At 44.0% G+C, this 15,571-nt stretch overlaps 1 protein-coding gene across 50 annotated transcripts in view; it reads left to right on the top strand.

Moving 5' to 3' along the window:
• si:dkey-109j17.5 (uncharacterized) overlaps positions 1-6,026 on the top strand; it is a 36,883-nt gene extending 30,857 nt beyond the window's left edge. The window contains exons 6-9 of one of the 50 annotated variants that reach the window (XR_008112576.1): positions 359-2,152; positions 2,191-2,228; positions 2,267-2,304; positions 2,647-6,026. Coding sequence is in view for 1 of the 50 variants with exons in the window: in XM_035760441.2 (XP_035616334.1) it covers positions 359-1,039 (681 nt within the window). In the remaining 49 variants the exon portion in view is untranslated. Of the gene's footprint in view, positions 1-358 lie in introns of all 50 variants that reach the window. The other 49 variants (XR_008112572.1, XR_008112588.1, XR_008112582.1 and 46 more) reach the window with 49 other exon arrangements.
• Positions 6,027-15,571: the final 9,545 nt, after the last annotated feature.

The raw sequence follows: 15,571 nt of genomic DNA, 5'->3' as shown, positions 1-15,571 counted from the left end.
CAGACAGACAGGTGAGAGACACAAACAGACAGACAGACAGGTGAGAGACACAGACAGACAGACAGACAGACAGACAGACAGACAGACAGACAGACAGGTGAGAGACAGACAGACAGGTGAGAGACCGACAGACAGGTGAGAGACACAGACAGACAGACAGACAGACAGGTGAGAGACACAGACAGACAGGTGAGAGACACAAACAGACAGACAGACAGACAGACAGACAGACAGACAGGTGAGAGACAGACAGACAGGTGAGAGACACAGACAGACAGACAGACAGACAGGTGAGAGACAGACAGACAGGTGAGAGACAGACAGACAGGTTAATAGTTGTGTTCTTGTCTCCTGACAGGGTGACAGACATGTCTCCATCAGTCTGGCTCTGCCCTGTGTCCTGGGGCTCCGTAAGCACCTGTCAGAGTGCGTCTCCCCCCAGCTACCCTGCCTGCTGCTGGGCTTGTCTCAAGCCGTAGAGCACCGCCTGGCTCCCATCCTGGAGGACCCTCTGTACGTCACCGCCACCACCCTGGACCCACAGTTCAAACTCACCTGGAGCTCAGACCCTGACTGGCACAGACAGGTCCTCCTGGACGAGGTCACCAAACACACACAAACACAGGGCCCCAGCATGGAGCTCACCCCCCAGGCCCAGTCCCCTGTCGCAGCTTTGTCCCCAGCCTCGTCCCCTCTTCCCTCCTCCACTTCGCTCAGCAGGCCCTGCAAGCTGTTCTCCTTCATCAAGCAAAGGCCCACGGCGCAGGCAAAGAGCGTGGAGCAGGAGCTGGCAGGGTACCTGCGTGAGGAGCCCACTGAGGAGGAGCCTCTCCACTACTGGAGACGAAAGACTATAGACTTCCCTCAGCTCAGCCAGGTGGCCAAGCGGGCGTTTACTGTGCCGGCTGGGACCTCCACCGTGGAGACCATCTTTACCTCGGCCAGACACTGGCTCCAACCCGGCAGAGGCAGGGCTCTCCCCAAAAACCTTGAGACACTCATCTATCTCAAAACCAACTATAGGTTACTGTGGACTTAATGGATCAGCCCTACACCCGAGGCACTAACACAGCTACAGAGGCACTAACACAGCTACAGAGACACAAACACAGCTACAGGCTGGTAATGTTGTCCATGTAACCCGATGGAGACTCAAAAACTTGAAGACCAATTACAGACTACTGTGGACTTCGATACAGACCGCTATGGACCCAAACACTATAGTCCAATTAGCCTACAGGTTTCAGACCTAAACACTATAGTCCAATTAGCCTACAGGTTTCAGACCTACACACTATAATCCATGAAGCCTACAGGTTTCAGACCTAAACACTATAATCCAATTAGCCTACAGGTTTCAGACCTAAACACTATAGTCCAATTAGCCTACAGGTTTCAGACCTAAACACTATAGTCCAATTAGCCTACAGGTTTCAGAACTAAACACTATAATCCAATTAGCCTACAGGTTTCAGACCTAAACACTATAGTCCAATTAGCCTACAGGTTTCAGACCTACACACTATAATCCATGAAGCCTACAGGTTTCAGACCTAAACACTATAATCCAATTAGCCTACAGGTTTCAGAACTAAACACTATAATCCATGAAGCCTACAGGCTTCAGACCTAAACACTATAATCCAATTAGCCTACAGGTTTCAGACCTAAACACTATAATCCAATTAGCCTACAGGTTTCAGACCTACACACTATAATCCAATTAGCCTACAGGTTTCAGACCTAAACACTATAGTCCAATTAGCCTACAGGTTTCAGACCTAAACACTATAGTCCAATTAGCCTACAGGTTTCAGACCTAAACACTATAATCCATGAAGCCTACAGGTTTCAGACCTAAACACTATAGTCCATGAAGCCTACAGGTTTCAGACCTAAACACTATAGTCCAATTAGCCTACAGGTTTCAGACCTAAACACTATAGTCCATGAAGCCTACAGGTTTCAGACCTAAACACTATAGTCCAATTAGCCTACAGGTTTCAGAACTAAACACTATAGTCCATGAAGCCTACAGGTTTCAGACCTAAACACTATAGTCCAATTAGCCTACAGGTTTCAGACCTAAACACTATAGTCCAATTAGCCTACAGGTTTCAGAACTAAACACTATAATCCATGAAGCCTACAGGTTTCAGAACTAAACACTATAGTCCATGAAGCCTACAGGTTTCAGACCTAAACACTATAGTCCAATTAGCCTACAGGTTTCAGACCTACACACTATAGTCCAATTAGCCTACAGGTTTCAGAACTAAACACTATAATCCATGAAGCCTACAGGTTTCAGAACTAAACACTATAGTCCATGAAGCCTACAGGTTTCAGAACTAAACACTATAATCCATGAAGCCTACAGGTTTCAGACCTACACACTATAGTCCAATTAGCCTACAGGTTTCAGACCTACACACTATAGTCCAATTAGCCTACAGGTTTCAGACCTACACACTATAGTCCATGAAGCCTACAGGTTTCAGACCTACACACTATAGTCCATGAAGCCTACAGGTTTCAGACCTAAACACTATAGTCCAATTAGCCTACAGGTTTCAGACCTACACACTATAGTCCAATTAGCCTACAGGTTTCAGACCTACACACTATAGTCCATGAAGCCTACAGGTTTCAGACCTAAACACTATAGTCCAATTAGCCTACAGGTTTCAGACCTACAGTGCCTTTTGCAAAAGTATTCACCCCCCTTGGTGATTTGCCTACTTTGTTGTAATTTTAACAGATTTTTATTTGGATTTCATGTAATAGACATACACAAAATAGTACAAATTGGTGAAGTGAAATGAAGAAAATTACTTGTTTAAAAGAATTCAATAAAATTACAAACTGAAAAGTGGTGCGTGTATATGTTTTCACCCCCTTTGCTATGAAGACCCTAAATATGAACTGGTGCAACCAATTACCTCCAGAAGTCACATAATTAGTTAGATTGTACACAGGTGGACTTTATTTAAGTCACATGATCTCAGTATATATACACCTGTTCTGAAAGGCCCCAGAGTCTGCAGCACCACCAAGCAAGCGGTACCATGAAGACCAAGGAGCTCTCCAAACAGGTCAGGGACAGTTGTGGAGAAGTACAGATCAGCGTTGGGTTATAAAAAAATATCGGAAACTTTGAACAGCGCACCATTAAATCCATTATTAGAAAATGGAAAGAATATGGCACCACAACTCACAGACCAGGCAAGGAGGGCATTAATCAGAGAGGCAACAAAGAGACCAAAGATAACCCTGAAGGAGCTGCAAAGCTCCACAGCGGAGATTGGAGTATCTGTCCATAGGACCACTTTAAGCTGTACACTCCACAGAGCTAGACTTTACGGAAGAGTGGCCAGAAGAAAGCCATTGCTTAAAGAAAAAAAATAAGCAAACACGTTTGGTGTTTGCCAAAAGGCATGTGGGAGACTCCCCAAACATATGGAAGAAGGTACTCTGGTCAGATGAGACTAAAATTGAGCTTTTTGGCCATCAAGGAAAACGCTATGACTGGCACAAACCCAACACCTCTCATCACCCCGAGAACACCATCCCCACAGTGACGCATGGTGGTGGCAGCATCATGCTGTGGGGATGTTTTTCATCGGCAGGGACTTTGAAACTGGTCAGAATTGAAGGAATGATGGATGGCGCTAAATACAGGGAAGTTCTTGAGGGAAACCTGTTTGTCTTCCAGATATTTGAGACTGGGACGGAGGTTCACCTTCCAGCTGGACAATGACACTAAGTACACTGCTAAAGCAACACTTGAGTGGTTTAAGGGGAAACATTTAAATATCTTGGAATAGCCTAGTCAAAACCCAGACCTCAATCCAATTGAGAATCTGTGGTTCGACTTAAAGATTGCTGTACACCAGCAGAACCCCTCCAACTTGAAGAAGCTGGAGCAGTTTTGCCTTGACGAATGGACAAAAATTACAGTGGCTAGATGTGCCAAGCTTATAGAGACATATTCCAAGAGACTTGCAGCTGTAATTGCTGTTAAAGGTGGCTCTACAAAGTATTGACTTGGGGGGGTGAATAGTTATGCACGCTCAAGTTTTCTGTTTTCTTGTCTTATTTCTTGTTTGATAAATATGTTGCATCTTCAAAGTGATTGGCAGGTGTGTAAATCAAATTATACAAACCCCCTGAAAATCCATTTTCATTCCAGGTTGTATGGCAACAAAATAGGAAAAATGCCAAGGGGGGTGAATAATTTCGCAAGCCACTGTAAACACTATAGTTCATAAAGCCTACAGGTTTCAGACTGCTATGGACGTAAACACTATAATCCATGTTCCCTACAGGTTTCAGACCTGAACACTATAGTCAATATAGTCCATGTTCCCTACAGGTTTCAGACCTGAACACTATAGTACATTTAGCCTACAGGTTTCAGACTGCTTTGTACCTAAACACTGTACCCAGCTGACAACGAACATTCCCACAACTTTAGAAAACGAGTCTCATTAGGTCATTAAATCATGTTTTTCATACGAATGTTCCTGTGATGTGCAAGGAATGTTTTCAAAAGACAATTCATTTTAATGTCCAATAGAACGTGGTTAGAACTTAATATTTCCCCAATTGTTTTATTTATTACACATCAAGGCCCTGCTTGGTGAACCACTGATCCACTCATAGCTATTTGTCTGTTGTCAAGGAGACTCACACACACACACAGTGCTTTTAACATACTGTTTTCAACAAACATATTTGACACATTTTGACAAACGTGATTACATAGTGCATGTTCATTTTTTACATTATTATTCTCACCTGGGATTTGAACTCACAACCTCTTGGTTCATCGTACTCTGATCTTCCTGCTTCGCCTCCATGTTGGGTCTCAGTTAATCTGACTATTCTCCCATAATTTATTTGATATACTTATTTCAGCAATTTAATGGCTTTCTGTATAATTGTCTAACTTTGGGTCATTTTAACCTGTATTAAATGATACTCCTGAAACACTAGTATGATTATTAAAATATTTTCTCGAGTGTATTTTCAACAGAGCTGAGATTCCACCTATCAGGTTGTTTCAGATCAAATGCCTAGGGAGGAGGGGTTAAGGTTTCTTCAGGACAGGGCTATACTGGCCCAATAAGTACATGTCCTAGAGATGTCCCTTACTGGGGTAGTGGTTAGGACTTTCATCATTGGTGCTGGTGGCCTGGGTTTGAGACCCTCTAATAGCAGTTATATATTGTTACAACACACCTCTCTGATGAGTTTCTCATTGAAAAGCGAGTCCTTCAGCACCAACTATGACTGATTTTCCTTTACCTCCTGTTTAGTATTCATTCTATAAAAATGAGCATCATGGTTTTCTGGAAATCTACTATATCATTCAAGTTCTAAAATGGATGCAGCAACTGCAGATGTCTCCTTTAACAAAGTATTTCTGTGACTGGTCCCAAGTTATTCTGTTGCAGTGTGTATTTATCCACATTAACACTTGGAGACGGAACTCCGTTGTTTTGGTATAACTGACATCATCGTTGCTTAAATGGTCAATTTGAGAAAGTAAAGACATGCGGCTGTAAATCTAGAATATGAAAATGACATGAACGTATATTGCTAAGAATGTGACAGTAGCCCCTCCTCACTAGATCTGAAACAACTTAATAGGTGGAAGCAATAGGGTGAATGAACATCTCAGCTGTGTTAAAACTACACTCAATAAATGCTTTTATTGATCAAAGTGATTCAGGAGTATTATTAAAACAGACTCATATGCCTCACCAACATTGAACAACTATACACAAAAGCCCTTCAGTTAATCAAGTCAAGGATGAGAGCTATATGGTTAAGAGGATTCTGAGATAATTGTCTTTTAAAGTTTCTAACCCTCATTGGTGTCAGCCAGTTTTATCTTGTATTCTTTTGAATTTCGCAACATGAATTCGAGTACTATATGCACTGAACTAAAATATAAACGCAACATGTAAAGTATTGGTCCCATGTTACATGAGATTAAATAAAATATCCCAGAAATCTTCCATTTGCACAAAAAGCTTATTTCTCTCAAATTTAGTTTACATCCCTGTTAGTGAGCATTTCTGCTTGGTCAACATAATCCATCCACCTGACAGGTCTGGCATATCAAGGAGCTGATTAAACGGCATTATCATTACACAGGTGCACCTTGTGCTGGGGACAAAAAGCCACTGGAAAATGTGCAGTTTTGTCATACAACACAATGCCACACGTCTGAAGTTTTGAAGAAGCATGCAATTGGCATGTTGACTGGAGGAATCTCCACTAATGCTGTTGCCAGATAATTTCATGTTAACTTCTATACTATAAACCGGCACCAACGTAATTTTAAGGAATTTGGCAGTACGTCCAACTGGCCTCAACTGCAGACCATGTGTATGGTGTCGTGTGGGTGAGCAGTTTGCTGATGTAAACGTTGTGAACAGGGTGCCCCATGGTTGCAATGGGGTTATGGTATGGGCAGGTACAAGCTATGGACAAAGAACGCAATTGCATTTTATCGATGGCAATTTGAATACACTGTGACGAGATCCTCTGGCACCATTGTCATGCCATTCATCAGCCTCTATCATCCCATGTTTCAGATAATGCATGGCCTCATTGTCACAAAGATCTGTACACAATTGCTGGAAGCTGAAAATGTCCACAGCCTGCATACTCACATTGAGCATGTTTGGGATGCTCTGGATCAGTGCGTATGACAGCGTGTTCCAGTTCCCGCCAATATTCAGCAATTTCGCACAGCCATTGAAGAGGAGTGGGACAACATTCCACAATCAACAGCCTGATCAACTTTGCGAAGGAGATGTGCCGTGCTGCATGAGGGAAATGGTGGCCATACCAGATACTGACTCTGTGACTAGAGGTCGACCAATTATGATTTTTCAACACTGATAAAATCAAATCAAATTTTATTTGTCACATGCAGATGTTAATGCGAGTGTAGCGAAATGCTTGTGCTTCTAGTTCCGACAATGCAGTGATAGTTTCCTAGGAACGCGAAGCGAGGCGGCCATCTCTGTCGGCGCCGGAAGCTATACCGATTATTGGTGGCAAAACGTATATTCTTTCAGTGAAATACGGAACCGTTCTGTATTTTATCAGACGGGTGGCATCCATCAGTCTAAATATTGCTCTTACATTGCATAATCTTCGATGTTATGTCATAATTATGTACGATTCTGGCAAATTAATTACGGTCTTTGTTAGGAAGAAATTGTCTTCACACAGTTCGCTACGAGCCAGACGGCCCAAACTGCTGTATATACCCTGACTCTGCTTGCACAGTTCGCAACGAGCCAGACGGCCCAAACTGCTGTATATACCCTGACTCTGCTTGCACAGTTCGCTACGAGCCAGACGGCCCAAACTGCTGTATATACCCTGACTCTGCTTGCACAGTTCGCTACGAGCCAGACGGCCCAAACTGCTGCATATATTCCCTGACTCTGCTTGCACGGAACGCAAGAGAAGTGATACAATTTCCCCAGTTAAAATAAATTAATGTTAGCAGGCAATATTAACTAAATATGCAGGTTTAAAAATATATACTTGTGTATTGATTTTAATGAAAGGCATTGATGTTTATGGTTAGGTACACGTTGGAGCAACGACAGTGCTTTTTTGCGAATGCGCTTGTTAAATCATCACCCTGTGATTCGATGATAAATGAACAGGCACCGTATCGATTATATGCAACGCAGGACAAACTAGATAAACTAGTAATATCATCAACCATGTGTAGTTAACTAGTGATTATGTTAAGATTGATTGTTTTTTACAAGATAAAGTTTAATGCTAGCTAGCAACTTATCTTGGCTGCACTCGCATAACAGGTAGTCAGCCTGCCACGCAGTCTCCTCGTGGAGTGCAATATAATCGGCCATGATCGGTGTCCAGAAATGCTGATTACCGATTGTTATGAAAACTTGAAATCGGCCCTAATTAATCGGCCATTCAGATGAATCAGTCGACCTCCATCTGTGACCAACAGATGCACATCTGCATTTGTATTTGTATTTATTATGGATCCCCATTAGTTCCTGCCAAGGCAGCAGCTACTCTTCCTGGGGTTTATTATGGATCCCCATTAGTTCCTGCCAAGGCAGCAGCTACTCTTCCTGGGGTTTATTATGGATCCCCATTAGTTCCTGCCAAGGCAGCAGCTACTCTTCCTGGGGTTTATTATGGATCCCCATTAGTTCCTGCCAAGGCAGCAGCTACTCTTCCTGGGGTTTATTATGGATCCCCATTAGTTCCTGTCAAGGCAGCAGCTACTCTTCATGGGGTTTATTATGGATCCCCATTAGTTCCTGCCAAGGCAGCAGCTACTCTTCCTGGGGTTTATTATGGATCCCCATTAGTTCCTGTCAAGGCAGCAGCTACTCTTCCTGGGGTTTATTATGGATCCCCATTAGTTCCTGTCAAGGCAGCAGCTACTCTTCATGGGGTTTATTATGGATCCACATTAGTTCCTGCCAAGGCAGCAGCTACTCAACCTGGGGTCCAAACACATTAAGGCACTTACATTACATATAAAACTAAAGATAAAACTGTACATCATATAACATTATTACACCACTATATATTGTCGTGTCTTTGGTATCATTAAACTGAAGATTAATCTTTATCAAATAATTCTCTGTAATTTTTATTACACGATTAAACTGATTAATCATGTAACTGTAATTAACTAGGAAGTCGGGGCACCAAGGAAAATATTCAGATTACAAAGTTATAATTTTCCTAATATAACTTTACAGATATTTTCATATCTGATCAATTAGACTTCTGATTAATGACTTATTCTTTATTTTACCTCACGTTAGTCTCATTCCAAACGTCGTAAAGTCTTGGTTATCTGCACGAACCCAGTCTTCACTATGAGTCATCCAACACACAGTTGATAATTATAACAATTGAAATACTAATCCTTTGCACATGAACGCTCACTCATTCGGGAACAATTGCAATCAATATATATATTTACGCTCAGTGTGTCATCTGGGATCTCTGTTAAAAAGTTAGTTTCTGTTGGAGAGTCTGTCTGCCTTCTCTCTCTCTCTCGGAGATTCTGTCCTCTCTCTCTGTCGTGGTTAGAATGGATAGTTCAGAGTGACATTCATTCATGTTGTTATAGAATAGATGTTTCGGCAGTTGTCGGTCTTCGCATTCAATGATACCGAATTCCTAGCTGCTGACTAGTGATTCATATCAGACTTGTTCTTATTCAGTCGGTATCGATAGTCTAAGAGTTTAACCACGTGGGATGGTTAAAAGATTCAGCAGTCTTGTCTCAAACCGTGGCCCTCTCGTTATCGAGGTAAGCTGGCCTGCAACCTTTGTCCTCTCGTAATTCAGAGAAACATGGTCTGGTGATAGAAAACCCAGGTGGGGGTTTTATTCGGGACATCGAAAAGGGCTGTCTCACGACGCCGGTCCTGTCTGTGCCCCTGGGGGCGTGCTAAGGACTTAGTGAAACTTTTGGAGTTTCATTCATTAAACAGTCCAAAATCACATTACACAATTTCACAAACAGTATCATCCTCACTCATTCATTTTATACAACAATTAGATGTAAGCCTCATTACTGAGGCTATTGTATAAACAGCGTTATGGTAATGTGGTCGTATTGTCTCCCATGAGTTTCACAAAATGGTACCCAACGGACCAGTTCGGATTCTTCACTGATCTTTTATACATTCTCCAGAACATAAATGTTGTTCGGTTTTCCAGTTCTGTGAGGTGGAAGAAATCCCTTTGTTCTCTCTATGAAAACTCACTCTCTCTATGTACTGTGGCCATGAGGAGATAATCTCCTCCAGGAATTTACGACCTCTCTCTGACCACAGCAGCCTGGGTGTATGAGACAGGGGGGTAGGTGCATAGAAAAGGGCTGGTGCAGAGGGAGGGGTGCTCGCTGTACCCAAAGAGGGCAACGCCATGACAATATCTACAATACAAAATGTATAATACCAAAATGTATAGTACAACAATATTACAATGTACGTGTGTGGAGAGTGCGTGTGCTAGCGCTTGTGTGCATATGTGTGTGTCTGTACCTGTGTGTGTATCTCTTCACAGTCCCCGCTGTTCCATAAGGTGTATTTTTAATCTAATTTCACTGCTGCATCAGTTACCTGATGTGGATTAGAGTTCCATTCAGTCATGGCTCTATGTAGTACTGTACACCTACCATAGTCTGTTCTGGACTTGGGGACTGTGAAGAGACCTCTGGTGGCATGTCTTGTGGGGTATGCATGGTTGTCTGAGCTGTGTGCTAGTAGTTTAGACAGACACCTCTGTGCATTCAGCTTGTCAACACTTCTTACAAAAACAAGTAGTGATGAAGTCCATCTCTCCTCCACTTTGAGACATGAGAGATTGACATGTCATTAATGTTAGCTCTCCGTGTACTTTTAAGAGCCAGCCGTGCTGTCCTGTTCTGATACCATTGTGATTTTCCTAAGTCTCTCTTTGTGGCACCTGACCACACTACTGAACAGTAGTCCAGGTGCCAAAAAACGAAGGCCTGTAGGACCTGCCTTGTTGATAGTGTTGTTAAGGTAGAAACTAGGGCCTGTAGGACCTGCCTTGTTGATAGTGTTGTTAAGAAGGTAGAAACTAGGGCCTGTAGGACCTGCCTTGTTGATAGTGTTGTTAAGAAGGTAGAAACTAGGGCCTGTAGGACCTGCCTTGTTAATAGTGTTGTTAAGAAGGTAGAAACTAGGGCCTGTAGGACCTGCCTTGTTGATAGTGTTGTTAAGAAGGCAGGGTACCACTTTATTACGGACAGACTTCTAGCCATCTTAGCTACTGTTGTATCAATATGTTTTGACCATTACAGTTTAAGCAATTCTTTTCAGAATGTTTCTTTGGAACCATAAGGTGATGGACAAATGATACACAGAAATGGTCTTGTCTAGAACATTAGTCTTACATTCCAAGGACATGGTAACCGTGTTCTGTGTTCTGATTGGTGGGACGTTGATGAAATATCAACCCTCAGAACTGACCCTAACCCTAACCCCTAACCCTAACCCTAACCCCAACCCTAACCCCTAACCCTAACCCTAACCCCAACCCTAACCCTCTAACCCTAACCCCTAACCCCTAACCCTAACCCCTAACCCTAACCCTCTAACCCTAACCCTTAACCCTAACCCCCCTAACCCTAACCCCTAACCCTAACCCTCTAACCCTAACCCTTAACCCTTAACCCTAACCCCCCTAACTCTAACCCCTAACCCTAACCCTAACCCTAACCCCAACCCTAACCCTAACCCTAACCCCAACGCTAACCCTAACCCCAACCCCAACCCCAACCCCAACCCTAACCCTAACCCTAACCCTAACCCCCCCTAACCCTAAACGCTAACCCTAACCCCAACCCCAACCCCAACCCCAACCCTAACCCTAACCCTCTAACCCTAACCCTAACCCTAAACCCTAACCCCAACCCCAACCCTAACCCTAACCCTAACCCTCTAACCCTAACCCCAACCCCAACCCCAACCCTAACCCTAACCCTAACCCTAACCCCAACCCCAACCCTAAACCCTAACCCTAACCCCAACCCCAACCCCAACCCTAACCCTCTAACCCTAACCCTAACCCCTAACCCTAACCCTAACCCTAACCCCTAACCATAACCCTAACCCTAAGCCTCTAACCCCAACCCCAACCCCAACCCTAACCCTAACCCTAACCCTCTAACCCTAACCCCTAACCCTAACCCTAACCCCTAACCCCTAACCCTAACCCTAACCCCTAACCCTAACCCTAACCCAACCCCTAACCCTAACCCTAACCCTAAACCCTAACCCTAACCCTAACCCAACCCTAACCCCTAACCCCAACCCTAACCCTAACCCTAACCCTCTAACCCTAACCCCAACCCCAACCCTAACCCTAACCCTAACCCAACCCTAACCCCTAACCCTAACCCTAAACCTAAACCCTAACCCAACCCTAACCCCTAACCCTAACCCCTAACCCTAACCCTAACCCTAACCCTAACACATGAATGTTCTTCCAACGTCACATAAAACACGTCTCGAACGTTGTTGTTTATTCTGAGAAAATTCTAGATTTCGTATACATGTACAGATTTCGTGCATTCAGAAAGTATTCAGACCCCTTGACTTTTTCCACATTTTGTTACGTTACGTCTTATTCTAAAATGGATTAAATTGTTTTTTTCCCTCTCCTCAATCTACACACAATGACAAAACAGGTTTAGACATTTTTGCAAATATATTTTAAAAAAATGAAATTTCACATTTACATAAGTATTCAGACCCTTTACTCAGTACTTTGCAGACGCACCATTGGCAGCAATTACAGCCTTGAGTCTTTTTGGGTATGACGCTATAAGCTTGGCACGCCTGTATTTGGGGAGTTTCTCTGTTCGATCTGGTCCAAGTCCGGGCTCTGGTTGGGACACTCAAGAACATTCAGAGACTTGTCCAGAAGCCACTCCTGCGTTTTCTTGACTGTGTGCTTAGGGTTGTTATGCTGTTGGTAGGTGAACCTTTGCCTCAGTCTGAGGTCCTGAGGGCTCTGGAGCAGGTTTTCATCAAGGATCTCTGTACTTTGCTCAGTTCCTGCCACTGAAAAACATCCTCACAGCATGATGCTGCCACCACCATGCTTCACTGTATCGATTGTGCCATGTTTCTTCCAGACGTGACTCTTGGCATTCAGGCCACAGAAATCTTGGTTTCATCAGACCAGAGAATCTTGTTTCTCATGGTCTGAGAGTCTTTTAGGTGCCTTTTGGCAAATTCCAATAATATATAATAATAATATAATAATATATGCCATTTAGCTGACGCTTTTATCCAAAGCGACTTACAGTCATGTGTGCATACATTCTACGTATGGGTGGTCCAAGTGGGCTGTCATGTGCCTTTTACTGAGGAGTGGCTTCCATCTGGCCACTACCATCAAGGCCTGATTGGTGGAGTGCTGCAGAGATGGTTGTCCTTCTGGAAGGTTATCCCATCTCCACAGAGGAACTCTGGAGCTCTGTCAGTCTGACCATCGGGTTCATGGTCACTTCCCTGACCAGGGCCCTTCTCCCCGATTGCTCAGTTTGGCTGGGCGGCCAGCTCTAGGAAGAGTCTTGGTGGTTCCAAACTTCTTCCATTTAAGAATAACTGCCACTGTGTTCTTGACGACCTTGTTTTGCTACATTTCCCCAGTTCTTTGCCTCGACACAAATCAAAGCAAATTTTATTGGTCACATACACATGGTTAGCAGATGCTAATGCGAGTGTAGCAAAATGCTTGTGCTTCTAGTTCCAACAGTGCAGTAATATCTAACAAGTAATCTAACAATTACCTAAGAGCTACCTAATACACACAAATCTAAAGGGGTGAATGAGAATATGTACATATAAGTACAGTGCCTTGCGAAAGTATTCGGCCCCCTTGAACTTTGCGACCTTTTGCCACATTTCAGGCTTCAAACATAGAGATATAAAACTGTATTTTTTTGTGAAGAATCAACAACAAGTGGGACACAATCATGAAGTGGAACGATATTTATTGGATATTTCAAACTTTTTTAACAAATCAAAAACGGAAAAATTTGGGCGTGCAAAATTATTCAGCCCCCTTAAGTTAATACTTTGTAGCGCCACCTTTTGCTGCGATTACAGCTGTAAGTCGCTTCGGGTATGTCTCTATCAGTTTTGCACATCGAGAGACTGAAATTTGAGTGTGAGGTTATTTTCCTGACTCCACACTCCGAAGGCCCTCACCTCCTCCCTATAGGCCGTCTCATTGTTGTTGGTAATCAAGCCTACCACTGTAGTGTTGTCTGCAAACTTGATGATTGAGTTGGAGGCGTGCGTGGCCACGCAGTTGTGGGTGAACAGGGAGTACAGGAGAGGGCTGAGAACGCACCCTTGTGGGGCCCCAGTGTTGAGGATCAGCGGGGTGGAGATGTTGTTACCTACCCTCACCACCTGGGGGGGGGCCCGTCAGAAAGTCCTGTTCCCAGTTGCACAGGGCGGGGTTGAGACCCAGGGTCTCGAGCTTGATGACGAGCTTGGAGGGTACTATGGTGTTAAATGCTGAGCTGTAGTCGATGAACAGCATTCTCACATAGGTATTCCTCTTGTCCAGATGGGTTAGGGCAGTGTGCAGTGTGGTTGCGATTGCATCGTCTGTGGACCTATTTGGGCGGTAAGCAAATTGGAGTGGGTCTAGGGTGTCAGGTAGGGTGGAGGTGATATGGTCCTTGACTAGTTTCTCAAAGCACTTCATGATGACGGAAGTGAGTGCTCCGGGGTGATAGTCATTTAGTTCAGTTGCCTTAGCTTTCTAGAGAACAGGAACAATTGTGGCCCTCTTGAAGCATGTGGGAACAGCAGATTGTGGGAACAGGATTGATTGAATATGTCCGTAAACACACCAGCCAGCTGGTCTGCACATGCTCTGAGGATGAGGGTGGGGATGCCGTTTGGGCCGGCAGCCTTGCGAGGGTTCAGGTCCATAGCAGTCTGAACCCTGTAAGCTACATGGACTTTAGTTTATTCCTTAATTGTTTTGTTTGATGTTGTATTTCTTTGTTTGTTCGTTTTTTGTTTGTGTCTGTGTGTCCTTTTACAGGCTCTAGGTGTGTCTGGCAGTGGGGAGGCAGAGAGGAGCCTGGGTAATAGGGAGTAATTACATTCCAGTTGAATCAGTCATCAGACAAACGAGCCTCTACTAAATAGGATGTGTGATATGTGTTTTAGGAATATGTTTTCACAAACAGCAGATAGCAGCACACCCACCGGCTGCCCGTACATTCTAGTTAGGCTAAAGCAGAGCATTCTGGGTAGTCTGGTAACTGTCTCTGAAATGAATTACTGGGCAGAGAGAGAGAGTAAATTGTAACTTTCCCCTCCACCTACCTCTCTCTCTCTCGCCACAAGTTGTTACATCTGCAGTGCAGAAACCCATTACACACACACACCATTCCTCCCCTCCCCCAGAGTCTGTCCCCAGATTGCTGTTCAGATGGATTGATTGTCTACACACACCATTCCTCCCCTCCCCCAGAGTCTGTCCCCAGATTGCTGTTCAGATGGATTGATTGTCTACACACACACCATTCCTCCCCTCCCCCAGAGTCTGTCCCCAGATTGCTGTTCAGATGGATTGATTGTCTACACACACCATTCCTCCCCTCCCCCAGAGTCTGTCCCCAGATTGCTGTACAGATGGATTATTTGTCCACAGATGCACACTCTACACCTTCTGTGTGTGTGTCTGTTTGTGTGACCTTGATGTAGTGATAAGGGTGTTAAATCTGGAAAGAAAAGAGCCCTGGTCACAACCGCACATGCACGGACAGACACAGGCAAGTTATTAATAACTTGCCTGTTGCTGGCCTGCTGACAGTCCTAAAAGCCTGACATAGAATATTACTGTGTGTGTGCCTGACAGTTCCTAAATTAATTCCACTACTGACATCCCCCTTTAGATTCTTCTGTTAATAGCCAGGCATGGAAAAAGTGGGTGTCACCTAACTGTCTCATTCAAAATGCACACA

Source organism: Oncorhynchus keta, unplaced genomic scaffold (assembly GCF_023373465.1).
Source record: "Oncorhynchus keta strain PuntledgeMale-10-30-2019 unplaced genomic scaffold, Oket_V2 Un_contig_2736_pilon_pilon, whole genome shotgun sequence".
NCBI classification, from domain to species: domain Eukaryota; kingdom Metazoa; phylum Chordata; class Actinopteri; order Salmoniformes; family Salmonidae; genus Oncorhynchus; species Oncorhynchus keta.
Note: the sequence above shows the minus strand (reverse complement) of the source record. Positions and strands in the feature narration are given on the sequence as shown.